Source organism: Emericellopsis cladophorae (assembly GCF_022114955.1).
Source record: "Emericellopsis cladophorae strain MUM 19.33 chromosome Unknown NODE_22_length_311439_cov_122_237611, whole genome shotgun sequence".
In the NCBI taxonomy this organism is placed as follows: Eukaryota; Fungi; Ascomycota; class Sordariomycetes; order Hypocreales; family Bionectriaceae; genus Emericellopsis; species Emericellopsis cladophorae.
In genome coordinates, this window is record NW_026250947.1 from 178,686 (window position 1) to 193,812 (window position 15,127).

The window sequence follows — 15,127 nt, forward strand, 5'->3', positions numbered from 1 at the left end:
TACACAGACATAGACAGATACACTTGTCTTTATTATTGTTATTATTATCATTGTCCTTATAATTATCATTAGCATCACCTTGAAACCCCGAATCTGTCGGTGGAGATACGATACACAGTGACATGGTAAAAGTGATGAATGAAGTTGCCCAGATCGCTCCTGCCATTCAGGAGACGTTTGTCCGGATCGTGATGTGGAGGCAGGCGCGAGCAAGGCACACCCCAGTCTACTTCCCGTTCGGGCTAGCGCCACTCGATCCCCTGAGGAAAGCGGAACCACGTCATTCATTGGCTTCATCTTGGCCTGAATGAAGGCTGGAGTGCCTACTTTCGCGACTCCAACGGCCACCATGCGAGTGCTCTCGCCGCATCCAATGCGCACAACTCGCTGCTGACGCCCCTTCGAATCGACGAGCTCATCTCGTTTTGACAGCGAGCCTTCCATAGGGCGTTACGTCGCCGCGCGGTCGCTTCACAAAAAGCTCCCAGCAGCAAACCTCCCCACCGAGGGCCAGCCACCACGATCCGCGACAACGCAACAATGGCAGCGACTCTTCTCCAGAATGCCCTGGGCATTCTCCTCCTCCTCGCCCCGGCCGTATCCGCTTTCTACATCCCCGGCTACTCTGTCACGTCCTACCTGAGAGACGAGCCCATGCCGCTCATGGTGAACAAGGTCTACTCGGACAATACCCAGCTCCAGTACGCCTACTTCGACCTCCCTTTTGTCTGCCCGCCCACCGGCGCCCACCGAGCCGGCGGTGCGGGCGGTCTGCTCTCGGGCGAGAGCGTGCCCCTGAACCTGGGCGAGGTCCTTCGGGGCGACCGCATCATGGCCTCGGACCTGCAGCTCGCGATGCTGCACGACACGCCCTGCGCGACGCTCTGCACCCGGGACATCACCCTCAAGGAGCTCATACGCGCCCAGGAGATGATCGAGGAGGGCTACGTCGCCGAGTGGATCGTCGACAACCTTCCCGGCGCCACGAGCTTCGTCACCGTCGACAAGACCAAGAAATACTACGCCGCCGGCTTCAAGCTCGGCTACGACCTCGAGGTGAACTCGGCCGCCACGCCGGCCCGCCGGGTCCAGTACTTTCTCAACAACCACCACACCATTGTCATCCGCTACCGTCGCGCACTGGGTCGCGCCGGCGACCGCGGCGAAAAGGTTGTCGTCGGCTTCGAGGTCTACCCCAAGAGCGTCGGCTACGACGCGCCCCGCAACGAGCACGGCTGCCCGGCTGACGTACAGAATGTCAAGTCCGGGCTCGAGCTGACCCCCAACAAGACGGCCAGCGCTCACGACGACGAGCCCGTCATGTCCATCCCCTACACGTACTCCGTCTACTTCCGCGAGGACGAGACCATTGAGTGGGCGCACCGCTGGGACCTGTACTTTGTCAACCAGGATGAGGGCTCGCACATTCACTGGCTGGCCATTGTGAACTCGCTGATCATATGCGGCCTGCTGACTGGCGTCGTCATGATCATCCTCGCCAAGACCATCAGGTCAGACATTAGGACGTACAAGGACGCCGTGGCGGAGGATGGCAAGATCCGGTTGAAGAAGATCAGGCCCCCGTCGACCGGATTACTGGAGCAGCCGCACGGCGGCGACGACGACGACATGGACCTGTCGGACGAGGAGGCGCTGGAGGACATTACAGGCTGGAAGCTGCTCCACGCCGACGTCTTCCGCACACCCGCCTGGGGTGGCCTGCTGGCGCCCCTCGTCGGCTCGGGCGTGCAGCTCTTCGTCATGGCCATGGGCCTCATCACGCTGAGCACTTTTGGGGTGCTGAACCCTAGCTTCCGTGGCGGCTTTATCAGCGTCGGCGTCGGCCTCTTCATCTTCGCCGGCCTCTTCTCCGGCTACTTCTCCGCCCGTCTCTTCAAGAGCTTCGAGGGCCGGGGCCACCGCCGCAACGCGCTCGTCACCGCGCTGCTGGTCCCCGGCATCGCCTTCTGCGCCGTCTTTGTGCTCAACCTCTTCGTCTGGGCCCAGGCCTCCAGCACCGCCATGCCCTTCAGCACCCTGCTCGCCATCATGGCCCTCTGGCTCTGCGTGCAGGTGCCCCTCGTCTACGCCGGCTCGCACCACGGCTATCACAAGGCGCCCACTTGGGAGCACCCGACCAAGACGACGGCCGTCCCGCGCCCGATCCCCCTCCAGTCCTGGCTCATGCACCCCGTCCTGTCCGGCCTGCTGTACGGCCTCATCCCCTTTGCCGTCCTCTTCATCGAGCTGCTCTACGTCTTCCAGTCCCTCTGGCAGGACAAGTCGGGCTACTACTACGTCTTTGGCTTCCTCGCCGTCGTCTGTGTTCTGCTCACCGTCACTATTGCCGAGGTCACCGTCGTCTCCGTTTACGCCCGGCTGTGCGCCGAGGACCACAGCTGGTGGTGGCACAGCTTCATCGTCGGTGGCGGCAGCTCCATCTGGGTGTTTGCGTACTGCGTGTGGTACTACCTCTTCAAACTGCACATTACAGGGTTTGTCAGCGGCATGCTCTTCTTTGCCTACAGCGGTCTGGCCTGCTGCATGTACGGCCTGCTCACGGGGACCGTGGGCTTCCTGAGCGCGTATGCCTTTGTGCGGAGGATATACGGCGCCATCAAGGCTGACTGAACGGACGTGACGTGTGAAAAAAAGATAAAATAAATAGCTAACGTGCATATGAACCGAACCAAATCATCCTGTCATCGTTACTCGTATACTCGTCATGTCTTGTCATCCTGAAGGCACGCATGCCTGCTATTGTACAAATCCATGCTCAGCTCAGTGACCCCGTCGACTGCTCCCCCGTCCGTCACGCTCTCTCTCATAGTCATCCTCCTCCTCCTCATACCGCCTCCTTTCGTAACTGCCCCTCCGCGACTCTTCCTTATAAAAGTCCTCATCATCCCTCCTGCTGCTACTGCTTCGTCGGGCACCCCCCTTGCGTCTCTTCTCCTCCCTCTCCCTACGCCTCTCCGCCTCCCGGTCCTCCCGCTCGCTCTTCTCCTTATGCTTCTCATACGCTTTGTCATAGTTGAACAAGGCCAGGCCCGCCATGGCCGCTAGCGCGATGCCTTCTGTCCATCCGAACCCGCCATATTCCTTCTCAATGGCCTTGCATTTGCTCCCCTCGCAGTCCTCGTGCTGCTTCTCGTGGTAGGGTGTTGGTCGTGACCTCGGTGCCGTGGAGCGACGACGAGGTTGGCTGCTGCGGTGGGAGGAGCCGGGGGGAGAATAGGAGCGGCGGCGGCTGGAAGGAGGATAAGGAGGAGGGTGACGAGAGCGAGGCTCGTAGTAGTTGTGGTAGTCGTAGGCTGACATGTTGGGGCTTCTCTCTGTGGATGTGTGTACACGAGAGATTGTAGATACGAATAGCCTGGAAGATCACAAACAATAGCCACTTGGGTGTAAGTCAGTCAGTACGACAGTGCCAAGGGCCGCAAATGGGCCTGCCGCTAATTAAGGAGCTTTATCTCCCAGCCCGTCATGCAGCCATCGTCAACATGCATAACGCCTCGTCCACATGGGCAGCCACAGCAAATTCGTCATTGGGTCGACGATGCTGCTCTTCACCGCTTATGGTGAATGATGTCACCGCGTCGGCATAACAGACGTCGTCATGGCTGCGATCGATCTGTCGCGGAAATGCAAGGGTTTGGACTCTGATCCTGTTGACGGCCAGCCATTCACGCTTCCCACAGTTCGCCAGCCAACTCTTGTTTTGCAATACGCTGGCATTTTGTCCCTATCTCTCTGGTCTATGCTATCTAGGTATGCAGCCAGCAGCAATAGTCGCTTCAAATGCTCGCTCGTCGGGGCGCTGTCGTCCGTCGCAATGCTTGCTTGGCCTCCGTCTCCTCCATCATCGGCAACGCGTTGTTCTCGCGCATCGTCTGCAGGAAATCCTCGCCATACTTGTGGCCCACGCGATAGATCTCGTCAAACTTGCCAAACTCCAGCGTCCCGTAGTCGTCAATCGGGGGGCGCATGTAGATGCAGCCGGGCATCGTCTTGGCCCGTTCCAGGGCATCGACGCTAGACACGTAGGCTAGTCGGCCTTGAATCTCTGCCAGGGTCGGCGGGTTGGGGTGCGTCGAAAACGGATTCCATCGGTTGAAAAATGCCCACATCCCAGACAATGAATCCCCGTACGTCTGGGGCGTGTCGTCGTCGATTGCACCAACATCCACGGCAAAAATGATGTCTATGCCCAGTGCCTTCATATGGGACACAGTCAGATTGTCCACGTACCCGCCGTCAAGAAGCATGCTGCCTTCATCGCACAGTGGCGGCAGTAGACCAGCCAACGACATGGACGCGCGGATGTATCGCCAGGCGTATCCGCTTGTGTGAAACTCGACCCGACTCTTGCTGATGTTGGTGGTGTTGCAATAATACTCGAGCCAAAAGTCCTCAATCTGCGTATCCCCGAAAGCCTTGAAGATGCCTCGATTGAACTCGTGACCCGTGGTGTACGAGGCAGACGGGTATGTCAGATCGAGAGCAAAGCGCCAGAGACTGGCCATGCGTCCGGCAAATTTCTTGGCGAAGCCAAACATGGGCACAACGTCAGCGTGTCGCGCGTACAATGCTCCAACAAACGACCCAATCGATGTGCCTCCCACAATGTCAATGGGGATTCCAGCTTCTTCGAGTGCACGGATGATGCCAATCTGGCTGATGCCTCGGGCACCTCCACCACCCAGCACAAGGCCAATTGACTTGCCGCAGAGTCTTCGCGCAAGTCGGTGGAAGTCGCTCTTGAACGGCATGTCGGGTGAGTAATACGCCGTGTGGTGCACCTTGCGAGACGTGTACTTTTGTATCTCGGCCTGGAGCACCTGCACCCTCGCCTTCAAGGCCTGGCCGAGTTTCTTCGATGGCGGGTGGACAGGTAGCTCATTCATGCGGAAGGCCATTTGGATGTGAAAGTGCCCGCCGTTGATCCACACTCGGTTGCGCAGCCATGACCTCGTGAGGCCGGGCGGGGAGTAGCGTTCCGCATGGAGCAAGACGAGGGTCTTCCTGGCTGTCGACTTCATGCCAAGCATGAACCGCTCGTACTCTCCAATGGCAGGGGACCCTTCTGCAAGACCCACCAGCAAGATGCTGTCAGCCTGGGCAATGCATGTTTGTGTCCAAGGCGAGTTGACGCTGGTATCTGGTGCTTGGTCAGCGGCAGGAACAGCAAACACTTCAAGAAACAAGCGTGTGTATGATATGATCAGGAAAAAATTAGAGTTAACATGTACCATCAGCGGCTTTGCCTTTGGACATAGGGTTTGTTCATCACAAGACAAAGAATTACAAGGTCCAGAAAAAGTCTTACCTGCGACATAGACGACCAAGCCGTACTTCTCCTCAAGATCAGCCAAGTATTGAGCAAGCCTGAGCTTGCCCATCTTGTTGAACGCGTGTTTGCCCAGGTGCTTGAGGATGCCGGCTTGGTTCAAGGAAGTGGCGCCATTTGGTGGGCCGACCTGAGTCAAGGCATTCATCAAACGGTTGCCAAACTCAACAACCGGAACGCCGGTAGTCACAGGCAGGATGGCGACGGTGCGCAAGTTCATTGTCGACTTTCGCTGGCTTGCCACAGCAGCCGAGCCCCCTTCTTTGCCCTGGTGATTCAGCGGATCATCAACGGCCGCTCTCATCCGTGAAGCGATGATCTTGGAGATCTTGATTGTGATGTTGGGATGCTCCTGTGCCAGGCTGTTGAACAGCGTGCGTGGGAACTTGACAAGCTCAGTGTCCCGAATGGCGTGTAGCGTGCCGGCCCGAGCTGTCTCGGTGAGCACTTCAAGCTCGCCCACGCTCTCACCCTGCCCATATTCAGCCCGTACGACCATGCCACCATCCTTCTTATCCTCGACCAAGCGAAGTCGTCCGTTGAGCACAATGTAGATGGCGTCGCTCTCATCAGCATCATGAAAGATGACCTGGCCAGCATTGACTTGTACCCATTCCAGAGCAAAGTCAATGTGGAGGATGAGACGTGGGAGGATGTGCGTTAGTCGTTTCGCCATTGTCAATAAAATGATGGGATACCGATCGACAATGCGCTCCAGAGCCGCTCTCGGCAAGAAACCAACATAAACATCCGTCTTCGCAACCACGTCGATGAAGGATCGATATGACGACACGCCTCCGATGTAGCCAGCGAGACCGCCTGGCTTCACCAGCGTGATACTGCGTCGTCGGGCGTCTCCAAAATTCTCCGCCTCTCTCTTCTCTCGGATCGTCTCAGATTGAGCGAGCGCCGGGAACATGTCTCCCATGGCTAGATCAGGCGTGGAAGGCGTGCCACTGGGGGGCCCACTGGATGACGACGCAAAGAGATTGTGAGGGTCGTTTGTGTTCGTCGTGCCAATGTCCAGAAATCCGTCCACTACATAGTAGAGTCCGGGAGCTCGCTCGCCCTGGTCGACAAGGACGGATCCCTTGGGGAAGTAGACAATCTCCACATCGTTCATGAGCTCCTGGGAAAGGGCCTGAGCACTCGGCGAAGCGCTCACCGTGAGGCCACTCGAGGTCACCGACTCGCTGTCACCATCGCCAGAACTATCAAAAGGCCCTATGGAGCCAAATGCATTGCTGTTACTGGTATAGAAAGCTCTTCCCCGCCTGGGATCCAGGCCGACCAACCGCGGAGATCCTTCCACGGAGTCGGGCTCACGAGACGCGCTGCCGCCGCCGTCGAGGCCGAGCCCCTTAAGCATGCATTCAAGTATGGACGTGCGGAACAAGTTGTCCTCGTCAGCCGTCTCCCGGGGGTCCAAGGGCACCCGACTCTGTCCTCGAGAATCAAAAGGATTGTACGACCGCTGGGCTAGCGGACTGACATCGTCTTTTTGCGGCAAGTCAAAGGGAAAGCCATTGCGGACCTCTGAATTCGACGAGCGGTGCGAGCCTCGAGCGTGCTGAATGCCGGACAGGAGGTCGCCGGGTCCCGGGCTGTGCGCCCGAGGCCGGGTGGTCAACGGCATAGATGGTTGTCTTTTGGCAGCTAAATGCAATGCTGCCTCTTTGCGCAAGCTTGTGCTCGACCTCCTACGACGAGTCAAAGATGGATTGTGCAGGGCAATCCCCTTGGAGCCTTGCTCATCCTGCACCTTCTCGCGCTCGCGACTGAACTTCTCTTTCAACCGGGTCAGAGCCTCCCCGCGTAGGATGTTCGGCAGCTGGCAAGTTGTGTATTTGATGACATTCTTCTCTGTCTGCAAGACCTCGCCGGTAAGCCCAAGATAGTCAAATGCATGCGCGAGAGTGACACGTTGAAACCGTGACAAAATGACGTGAACAATGTGGGCCGTCGCCTTGGGATAGACCTTGATCAGCCTACGGAAAGCACTCGCTGGGATGATGGCGATTGTGGTATCGACGGTTGCCCTGGCGATGATGTCGGGGTGTGCTGATCCTGAAGTAGCTCTGTGTGACAAAGCTGGCCTCCTTGAACTGGAGTCCTGACCGTCGAGCGACATGTGCGGGATGCGGGAAGTGCTGAAGCCCTTGGCGTGTGCCTGAGCGGAGTGCTCCTCAACGACAGACGGAACGGCGTGGGCCATGGTCGTTCGCAAGTGAGGGGTGGTTGGCATCGAGGCAGAGGCGTCTGCTCCGTAGGCGGCGTGAGGATGAGCAGACCCCTCAGGAACATGAGTGGATTCATCAGTGTGCTGTAGCTTGACATCTTCTGTGAACAGCGACATGATGGAGAACAGCGACGACATGGGAGCGCCATTGCGGACTTCGGTCAGGCGCTGGTAGCGTTGCTGACCCGGATGAGCATCCTCGTCGTCGAAGCTATCGCTGGAAGTACCAGTGGACCGAGGGTGCAGGCTTGACTTGACAAAGATCTCAACTAGTCCGTCGACAACAATGCAGAATCCCTTTTCCTCCTCTAGATTGATGGTCTCTCCAGCGATGAGCTTGCGGGTTTGCATGCTCCGCGTGAGCTCGTGGAAAACAGGTCGCTCCAGGTAGCCAAAGATCTTGATGGCGCTGAGAAACTCGTCCAAGTAGCTCGAAAGACCAGATTTGGCACCCTCGTCATGTGTGTCGGGGAAGAGGTCGATCTCGGGTTCTTTGCGTTGGGGCTCAGGCGGAAGCCGGGAGTACATGTTGAGGATCCTGTAGCGAACGACCCAGCTGACAGCGGAGACGACGCCAGCCATGATCAGCATCAAGGTTGTCGCATTCATCGTGACGGTCCAGCTGGTGGAGAACAGCGTGAAAAGGATGCTGGGGACATTGATGGTTGCAATCCGCAACGTCCAATAAATAATGGTAGACACCATGTTGAGGACGGCGATGATGAGCCGCCCAAAGAGACCCAACCAGCCTGAGGGCTCTTGGGTGGTTATATCGACTGCTGTCACGTTCAAAGCGCTCATGACTGAGCTTGGCTCCGAGCTCATCGAGGCCAGCTCAGCAGCATTTGACGACAAGGCAGATGCCATGGCTGCTGGTGCTGCGACTTGTCACGCTGCATGGTGAAGGGAAAGAGCGATAGAGGAAAGCTCGTGGGGGAGATTCCCTTTCGTCCTGTTGACGCAAGTGCAGGCAGGTGGTGAGGAGTTTTGCCGAAAGGGAAGCTTGTGATTTCCACGGGGGTTTTGATCCTGAGGCACATTGGCTCGGCCGAGGTTTGGCCGGTGTGCCGGCAGATGATGCCCCACCGCGCGACCGCTGACAGTCTGAGCCTAAGCCGGGACGGAGCTTCCAGAAGATGATGGCGGGGCACGAGACAACCTTGTCGCATCCACCATGCTAACTCACGACGTTGATCGACCGAGAGTGTATCAGACATCAATCTTGCTCCGCCATTCAAATGTCTGAAGAGTCAAGAATGCACATTTGAGCTGAATCACATCCCCAGAGATGCCCTTCGCGCAGCTCGTCCTTGGCAGCCCCGGTGCTGGCAAAAGTACCTATTGCGATGGCAGTAAGCAACACGAAGCGATGAAGTTTCAACGCCTGACAATCTAGTGCACCAATTCATGGGCGCCATCGGGCGCGCATGCGCCGTCGTGAACCTGGACCCGGCCAACGACCAGACAAGCTATCCTGCCGCCCTCGACATTCGATCTCTCGTGAAGCTAGAGGATATCATGAAGGAAGATCGACTTGGACCGAATGGGGGCATCTTGTATGCCCTAGAAGAGCTTGAGAACAACTTCGAATGGTTGGAGGAAGGCTTGAAGGAGTACAAGGATGACTACATCCTCTTTGACTGTCCCGGACAAGTCGAGCTTTACACGCACCACAACTCATTGCGAAACATCTTTAACAGGCTGCAAAAGAAGTCAGACTTTCGGGTATGCCACCCCCGAGAAACTAGACTAGGACCTCTCGCTGACACCTTCAGTTCGTCTGCGTCCACCTCTCCGACTCCTTCTGCCTGACGCAGCCGTCGCTCTACGTCTCCAACGTCCTCCTCTCCCTCCGCGCCATGATCCAGATGGACATGCCGCACGTCAACATTCTCTCCAAGATCGACAAGGTCCACGCTTACGACGAGCTGCCCTTCAACTTGGAGTACTACACCGATGTGGACGATCTCACATACCTCACGCCATTTCTCGAAGCCGAGTCACCAGCTCTGCGAAGCGACAAATTCGGCAAACTGAACGAGGCTATCGCCGGCATGATCGAAAGCTATGGTCTCGTGCGATACGAAGTCCTGGCGATCGAAAACAAAAAGAGCATGATGCACATTCTTAGGGTGATTGATCGTGCTGGTGGATATGTCTTTGGTAGTGCCGAGGGCGCAAATGACACGATCTGGGCCGTGTCAATGCGGAATGAGGCCTCATTGATGGGTGGTGTCGACATCCAAGAGCGCTGGATCGACAACAAGGAGGCGTATGATCAGGAAGAGCGTGAAATCGAGGAAGAACAGGAGAAGCTGCGACAGCAGCAGGCCATGGATCTTCAGCCGTCTCAGCCAGCGGCGCCGGCCTCTGGGAGCGCGTTTGATCCGGACTTTGGTGATATGTCAGTGCCTCCGGATAGTGGCATCAACGTGACGCGCAAGAAATGAATGATACCCCGTTTCTCAACCATCTGCGTCGTCCATTGACTCGTCAGAGTCATCAACCATTGCAAGGTGACTCTGTGCCGATGATTGCGTGCCAGCGGTGTGTCGCGTGATGCCGGATATCGAGCCTTGTGCTTCACTGGCTTCCTGCTTGGCTGCGACGATGAGAGCCCTGCTTTGGCGAATGGCTTCTTCCTCGACTTTGCGAATTGTACCGCTGACGCGCACCACGCGGAATATGCAATGCTTCCCTGTGCCGTCCTTGTTAGGGACGCGGCCCATAAAAGTCAAGGCTGACCACAACATTGAGCACATGGCGCGAGAGCATTTGATGATAAAGGTGGACGTTGCCAGGGAAAGATACTTGACTGCAGATGGTCAGAGTTTTGAATGGCACGCGCAAGGTGATTCGTTACTACTCACTCTGTAGCCCGTTGAGCATGCCTGCACCATAATCCCCGTATAGAATTTCAACCTCCTTCTTGATGCCTCTGAGCAGTGAACCTGGGGTCATGCTGTCTGTTGTAGGCTGGTGTAGCTGGACATGGCTTGGAAGACCTGGTTTCGGCAGTTGGGTCGAATCATTGGGATACAATATGTTGACCAGGAGATAGCGCTCCTTGATGCGTACCATTTTGGACCGTCAAATCTGTCAATGGACCGAGGATTTGTCGCGTGTCATCAACGTGAAAGATTTCAGGTGAAACTCTGAGCCGAAGCGGAAATACTGTCACTAACGTAACTGCAGGGTGGGGCCAACCCGGTACCGTCATGGCCAGCTACATCTGAGCTTGCTGATGTATCTCGCGAGGCAGCTCTTTCTTTTGGCGCCATTTCGACTAACTCAAACGAAAGAGAATTCATTGCAAAATTAAACATAACATGGCGCAGCCCCTCAAAGCAGCAATTCTCATCGTCTCTACGACAGCTGCAAAGGACCCCTCGACAGACGCCTCGGCTGGGGTCCTTGAAGGTGTCTTTGATGATCAAGGCGCAGGAAAGTGGGAGGTCAAGGACACACAAATCGTGTCTGATAATGCGTTGGAGATTCAGCGTCAAATCAAAACTTGGACTGATGGGCATGACTGCCCCAATCTCATTATCACCACCGGAGGAACCGGATTCGCGATCGCAGATGCTACGCCTGAGGTAAGCTAACCCTGGTGTAGGCAACGAGAATATACGGAATCGTTCCTGACATCCGATAGGCCGTAGATCATCTGCTACAGAAGGAAGCTCCAGGGCTGGTGCATGCCATGATTTCCGCCTCGCTATCCGTCACGCCATGTAAGTCCTCTATCTACGATGCTCCAATGCTACAGCTAATCCCACCAGTCGCGATGATGTCCAGACCGAAGGCTGGCGTCCGAAACAAAACCATCATCGTCACTCTTCCTGGCTCACCCAAAGGTGCGAAGGAGAACCTCGAGGCTATCATCAAGACCCTGCCCCACGCCTGTCAGCAAGCTGCGGGCGTTGACTCGCGTAAACTGCACTCAGGAGGAGTTAAGAAGTTGGAGAAGGAAGCCGGAATCTCGGCAGGAGAGCATACCCATGGCCACCACCATCACCACCATGGACATGGCCACGAACACGGACACACTCATGGCCACGGTCATGGCGGTCTGGTCCGTCATACCAAGCCTGGCTCGACATCGCTGTCCAACGACCCAAGTTTGGGCCCAACTCGCCGCCATCGCGAGTCACCATACCCCATGATATCCGTGGGAGAGGCGCTGGCCAAGATATCTGAAGCTACTCCAGAGCCTGAGATAGTGGAGGTAAATGTTGACGAGACGATCGTTGGCTGCGTCTTGGCAGAGGCCGTTCTAGCCCGGGAAAATGTGCCTGCTTTCCGCGCAAGTATCGTGGACGGATACGCTGTTGTGGTGCCCAAAGATGGCATCTTCAAAGGCGCATACCCTGTCACGGCCGTGTCGCACGCTGCGCCGGGAGAGATCGGACAGCTGAAGGAGGGTGAGATTGCTCGGATTACCACTGGAGCACCATTGCCACCCGGCGCCACATCAGTGATCATGGTTGAGGATACAACCCTCGACAGCATGACGGAAGATGGCAAGGAGGAGAAAGACGTAGAGATCAAGGTGGAGGGTGTTAAAGAGGGTGAGAACATTCGCGAGGTGGGCAGCGACATCACCCAAGGCAGCGTCATCCTCAAAAAAGGGGAGCAGCTCTCGGGCGTAGGGGGCGAAATCGGTCTCCTGGCTGCTGTCGGCGTTTCGTCCGTCAAAATTTACCGTCGACCTACGATTGGCATCTTGTCTACGGGTGACGAGATTGTCGATTACGACAGGCCCAGTGCTCTTCGTCTCGGGGAGGTCCGCGACACCAATCGCATCACGCTCATCTCCGCTGCCCAGGCATGGGGTTTCCGAACGGTTGACCTGGGCATTGCCAAAGACAAGCCTGGCTCGCTTGAGGAGACTCTGCGCGAGGGTCTACGAAGCGCCGACGTCCTCATTACCACGGGCGGTGTATCCATGGGCGAACTGGATCTTTTGAAGCCAACCATTGAGCGCTCGTTAGGAGGGACCATCCACTTTGGCCGTGTTGCCATGAAGCCAGGCAAACCGACCACCTTTGCTACAATACCCGTCAAGAACAATGCCGGTGACCGGTTGTCAAAAGTCATCTTCTCATTGCCTGGCAACCCAGCGTCGGCGTTGGTGACCTTCCACCTGTTCGTTCTGCCGTCGCTACACAAGCAGTCTGGCGTCTCGCCAGTCGGGTTGCCCAAGGTCCCTGTTGTGCTCGGGCACGACTTTGCAATGGATCCGCGGCCCGAGTATCATCGCGCAGTGGTCAGTGTGGGACAGAATGGATTGTTGATCGGCAGCAGCACTGGTGGTCAGAGAAGCTCCAAGGTTGGTAGTCTGCGGAGCGCCAACGCTCTCATCTGCATGCCAGCTGGAAAGGGCAAGCTTGAAAAGGGAACAAAAGTCGATGCCCTTATGATGAACGCTGTGAGGGTGGATGTGGGCAGGTAGAAGTGAGCGAGCAAAATCTCACGTATCTAGCAGGGTAAGTGTACAATTTCGATGCGATACTCCAGTACTTATATATTCAGCTGCGGTAAAATCCCACCCTGATGTACAAAATCGGCAGTTCCGACTTTCAAGAACTACTAATGGTACAGCTCATGAGTAAGCAGTCTTTCTCCCTAGTCAGATCTTCCAAACGCCGGCCCAAATGTAGTCATTTCTTTTTGGCGCGATGCAGATGATAATGGCGTGCCCTTGTCTGGCTCGCAAATCCAGGGCGCTTCATGGTTTGCGTAGGTTCGTGTCCTCGTCTCTGTCCCACTGAAGACACAAGTCGACATTTATTCGCTCTTTCCAAATTCGGGGGCCTTGCTGGAAACGAGCAGCCCGACAATCAGGCCGAACAGACCCAAGACGGAGCTGAAAATCTCAATAACCAGGATGCGCACGAATCTATCAACGTCAGCAAGACACCCCACAAGCATGGATGAGGCACATACAGTGAAGGGTCGGCAGCATCCGCCAGCGCCGCGCCGGACCCATTGATACCCACGGCCACACCACAGACCAAGTTGCACATGCCAACGGTGATACCAGCCCAGAAGAGCGCAAAGCCAGTGTAGTATGAGTCGGCGGAGTAAAGCTCCGGGCCAGAAACAGAGTCGATCTTGGCGGAGAAGACAATAGCCATGATGACGCCGTAGATGGCAACGACTTCGCAGAAGATAATGGAGATCAAGTTCTTTGTTCGGATGCGGGGAGCCTTGACGCCGCCACCGAGGATCGAGGAGCCGGTAATGAAGATGCCCCTAATAATCTGGTTAGATATGTTGCGGTATTACAGCGACAAGTAGTATCACTAACCATGCGGCGCCTACGACGGACAGGGCAATGGCAAGGGCGACACCTGTCGAGGCCCAGGCATAAGGCGAGACCGATTCGATGAATGCGCCAACGTTGAAAGCTTCACCACTGCCAGTGAAGAGCATGTCTAGATGAATCCATCAGTAAACCGCATCCAAGCATCATCACCGTCATCCCTCCTTCGACAAGGGGAACACGTACAGAGTCCCACTACGAGGAGGAAGGAGCCGAGGCCACCGGCGCCGTAGGTAATGAGGCTCATGTCGGGCGAACGCTTCGAAAGGACCGCGTTGGTTTATGGTGGGCTGCGTAGGGATGGGATGTTGGGGAGGGCAGCTGCTTCGAGCTTCAATTCGGAGCTGGCTTGTCTGGCTAAGCTGGGGCGCGACGTCAAACAGGCGCACGTTGCGTTGTAGGCCGCAGCAAAAGCCACTGGCACGCAAGCCACGCTCGGGAGCGGACGACGACGTCACATGACAGTCAAGCCACAGATTAGTAATCTTATACAGCCCCTCCGACTGCCTGGACCCTTGAGATACCCAACTCCATCAGCGGCCCCGTCAACTAAAACCAGGCAACGCACACTGCCTGTCGAACCGCATCGCACAAGGCCGATCGCGACACTGCAGCGCATCATTACGAGAATACAAGACATTGCGCCAGCAATTAGCGGACGTCATGGCGGCCAACAACCAGGCTTTCTACGAGCTGTACCGAGGAAGCAGGTACTGTGGCCTGTCCCCAAGCCCAAAGGCAACCCCCCGTGACTAAACTTGTCTCTTTTTCGTAGCATCGGTCTGGCCCTGACTGATACCCTCGACGACCTGATCGCCCATGTGAACCCGGAGACGAACCAGCCCGAACCTCTGATCCCACCGCAACTGGCTATGAAGATCCTCGCGTCCTTCGACCAGGCCATTGCCGAGGTGCTGCAGAAGAACGTTAAGAACCGCTTGTCGTTCAAGGTGCGCTTTTGCTACGCTGCATGTGGACGAAGCTGGCGAGATACTGACGGCGAGCAGGGAAGCCTGGATACCTACCGATTCTGCGACGAGGTCTGGACATTTTTGATCAAGAACGTCACCTTCAAGATGGACCACGGTCACCCACCCGTCACGGCGGACAAGATCAAGATTGTCAGCTGCAACGCAAAGAAGCCCGGAGAGACATAGTAGTTCGTTGGCTGCATCAGCCAGCTCGGTCGACTTGCTGGGGTATCATATTT

At 56.4% G+C, this 15,127-nt stretch overlaps 8 protein-coding genes across 8 annotated transcripts; 4 read left to right on the forward strand and 4 right to left on the reverse strand.

Moving 5' to 3' along the window:
- Window positions 1-540: 540 nt before the first annotated feature.
- Window positions 541-2,631, forward strand: J7T54_002284 (multispanning membrane protein; the record flags this gene model as incomplete). The annotated part of the gene is made up of 1 exon (XM_051506460.1): window positions 541-2,631. The coding sequence occupies one exon, from the start codon at window positions 541-543 to the stop codon at window positions 2,629-2,631; it is 2,091 nt and encodes a 696-aa protein (XP_051362247.1).
- Window positions 2,632-2,781: 150 nt separating this feature from the next.
- On the reverse strand, window positions 2,782-3,321 carry J7T54_002285 (uncharacterized protein; the record flags this gene model as incomplete). Its single annotated transcript, XM_051506461.1, has 1 exon — window positions 2,782-3,321. The coding sequence occupies one exon, from the start codon at window positions 3,319-3,321 to the stop codon at window positions 2,782-2,784; it is 540 nt and encodes a 179-aa protein (XP_051362248.1).
- A 476-nt stretch (window positions 3,322-3,797) lies between these two features.
- Window positions 3,798-8,456, reverse strand: J7T54_002286 (Lysophospholipase-like protein; the record flags this gene model as incomplete). Its single annotated transcript, XM_051506463.1, has 2 exons — window positions 3,798-5,161; window positions 5,330-8,456. 2 exons carry the CDS (start codon window positions 8,454-8,456, stop codon window positions 3,798-3,800), a joined length of 4,491 nt encoding a protein of 1,496 aa, XP_051362249.1.
- Window positions 8,457-8,996: 540 nt separating this feature from the next.
- Window positions 8,997-10,039, forward strand: J7T54_002287 (ATP-binding family member B; the record flags this gene model as incomplete). The annotated part of the gene is made up of 2 exons (XM_051506464.1): window positions 8,997-9,314; window positions 9,365-10,039. 2 exons carry the CDS (start codon window positions 8,997-8,999, stop codon window positions 10,037-10,039), a joined length of 993 nt encoding a protein of 330 aa, XP_051362250.1.
- Window positions 10,040-10,054: 15 nt separating this feature from the next.
- Window positions 10,055-10,550, reverse strand: J7T54_002288 (Rpp14 family; the record flags this gene model as incomplete). The annotated part of the gene is made up of 2 exons (XM_051506465.1): window positions 10,055-10,404; window positions 10,460-10,550. The coding sequence occupies 2 exons, from the start codon at window positions 10,548-10,550 to the stop codon at window positions 10,055-10,057; spliced, it is 441 nt and encodes a 146-aa protein (XP_051362251.1).
- A 368-nt stretch (window positions 10,551-10,918) lies between these two features.
- Window positions 10,919-13,044, forward strand: J7T54_002289 (molybdenum cofactor biosynthesis protein Gephyrin; the record flags this gene model as incomplete). The annotated part of the gene is made up of 3 exons (XM_051506466.1): window positions 10,919-11,185; window positions 11,245-11,323; window positions 11,372-13,044. 3 exons carry the CDS (start codon window positions 10,919-10,921, stop codon window positions 13,042-13,044), a joined length of 2,019 nt encoding a protein of 672 aa, XP_051362252.1.
- A 335-nt stretch (window positions 13,045-13,379) lies between these two features.
- On the reverse strand, window positions 13,380-14,164 carry J7T54_002290 (V-type H+-transporting ATPase 21kDa proteolipid subunit; the record flags this gene model as incomplete). The annotated part of the gene is made up of 4 exons (XM_051506467.1): window positions 13,380-13,491; window positions 13,539-13,847; window positions 13,903-14,029; window positions 14,104-14,164. The coding sequence occupies 4 exons, from the start codon at window positions 14,162-14,164 to the stop codon at window positions 13,380-13,382; spliced, it is 609 nt and encodes a 202-aa protein (XP_051362253.1).
- A 416-nt stretch (window positions 14,165-14,580) lies between these two features.
- J7T54_002291 (Transcription initiation factor IIA subunit-like protein) lies at window positions 14,581-15,074 on the forward strand (the record flags this gene model as incomplete). The annotated part of the gene is made up of 3 exons (XM_051506468.1): window positions 14,581-14,627; window positions 14,693-14,867; window positions 14,925-15,074. 3 exons carry the CDS (start codon window positions 14,581-14,583, stop codon window positions 15,072-15,074), a joined length of 372 nt encoding a protein of 123 aa, XP_051362254.1.
- Between the last annotated feature and the right edge of the window lie 53 nt (window positions 15,075-15,127).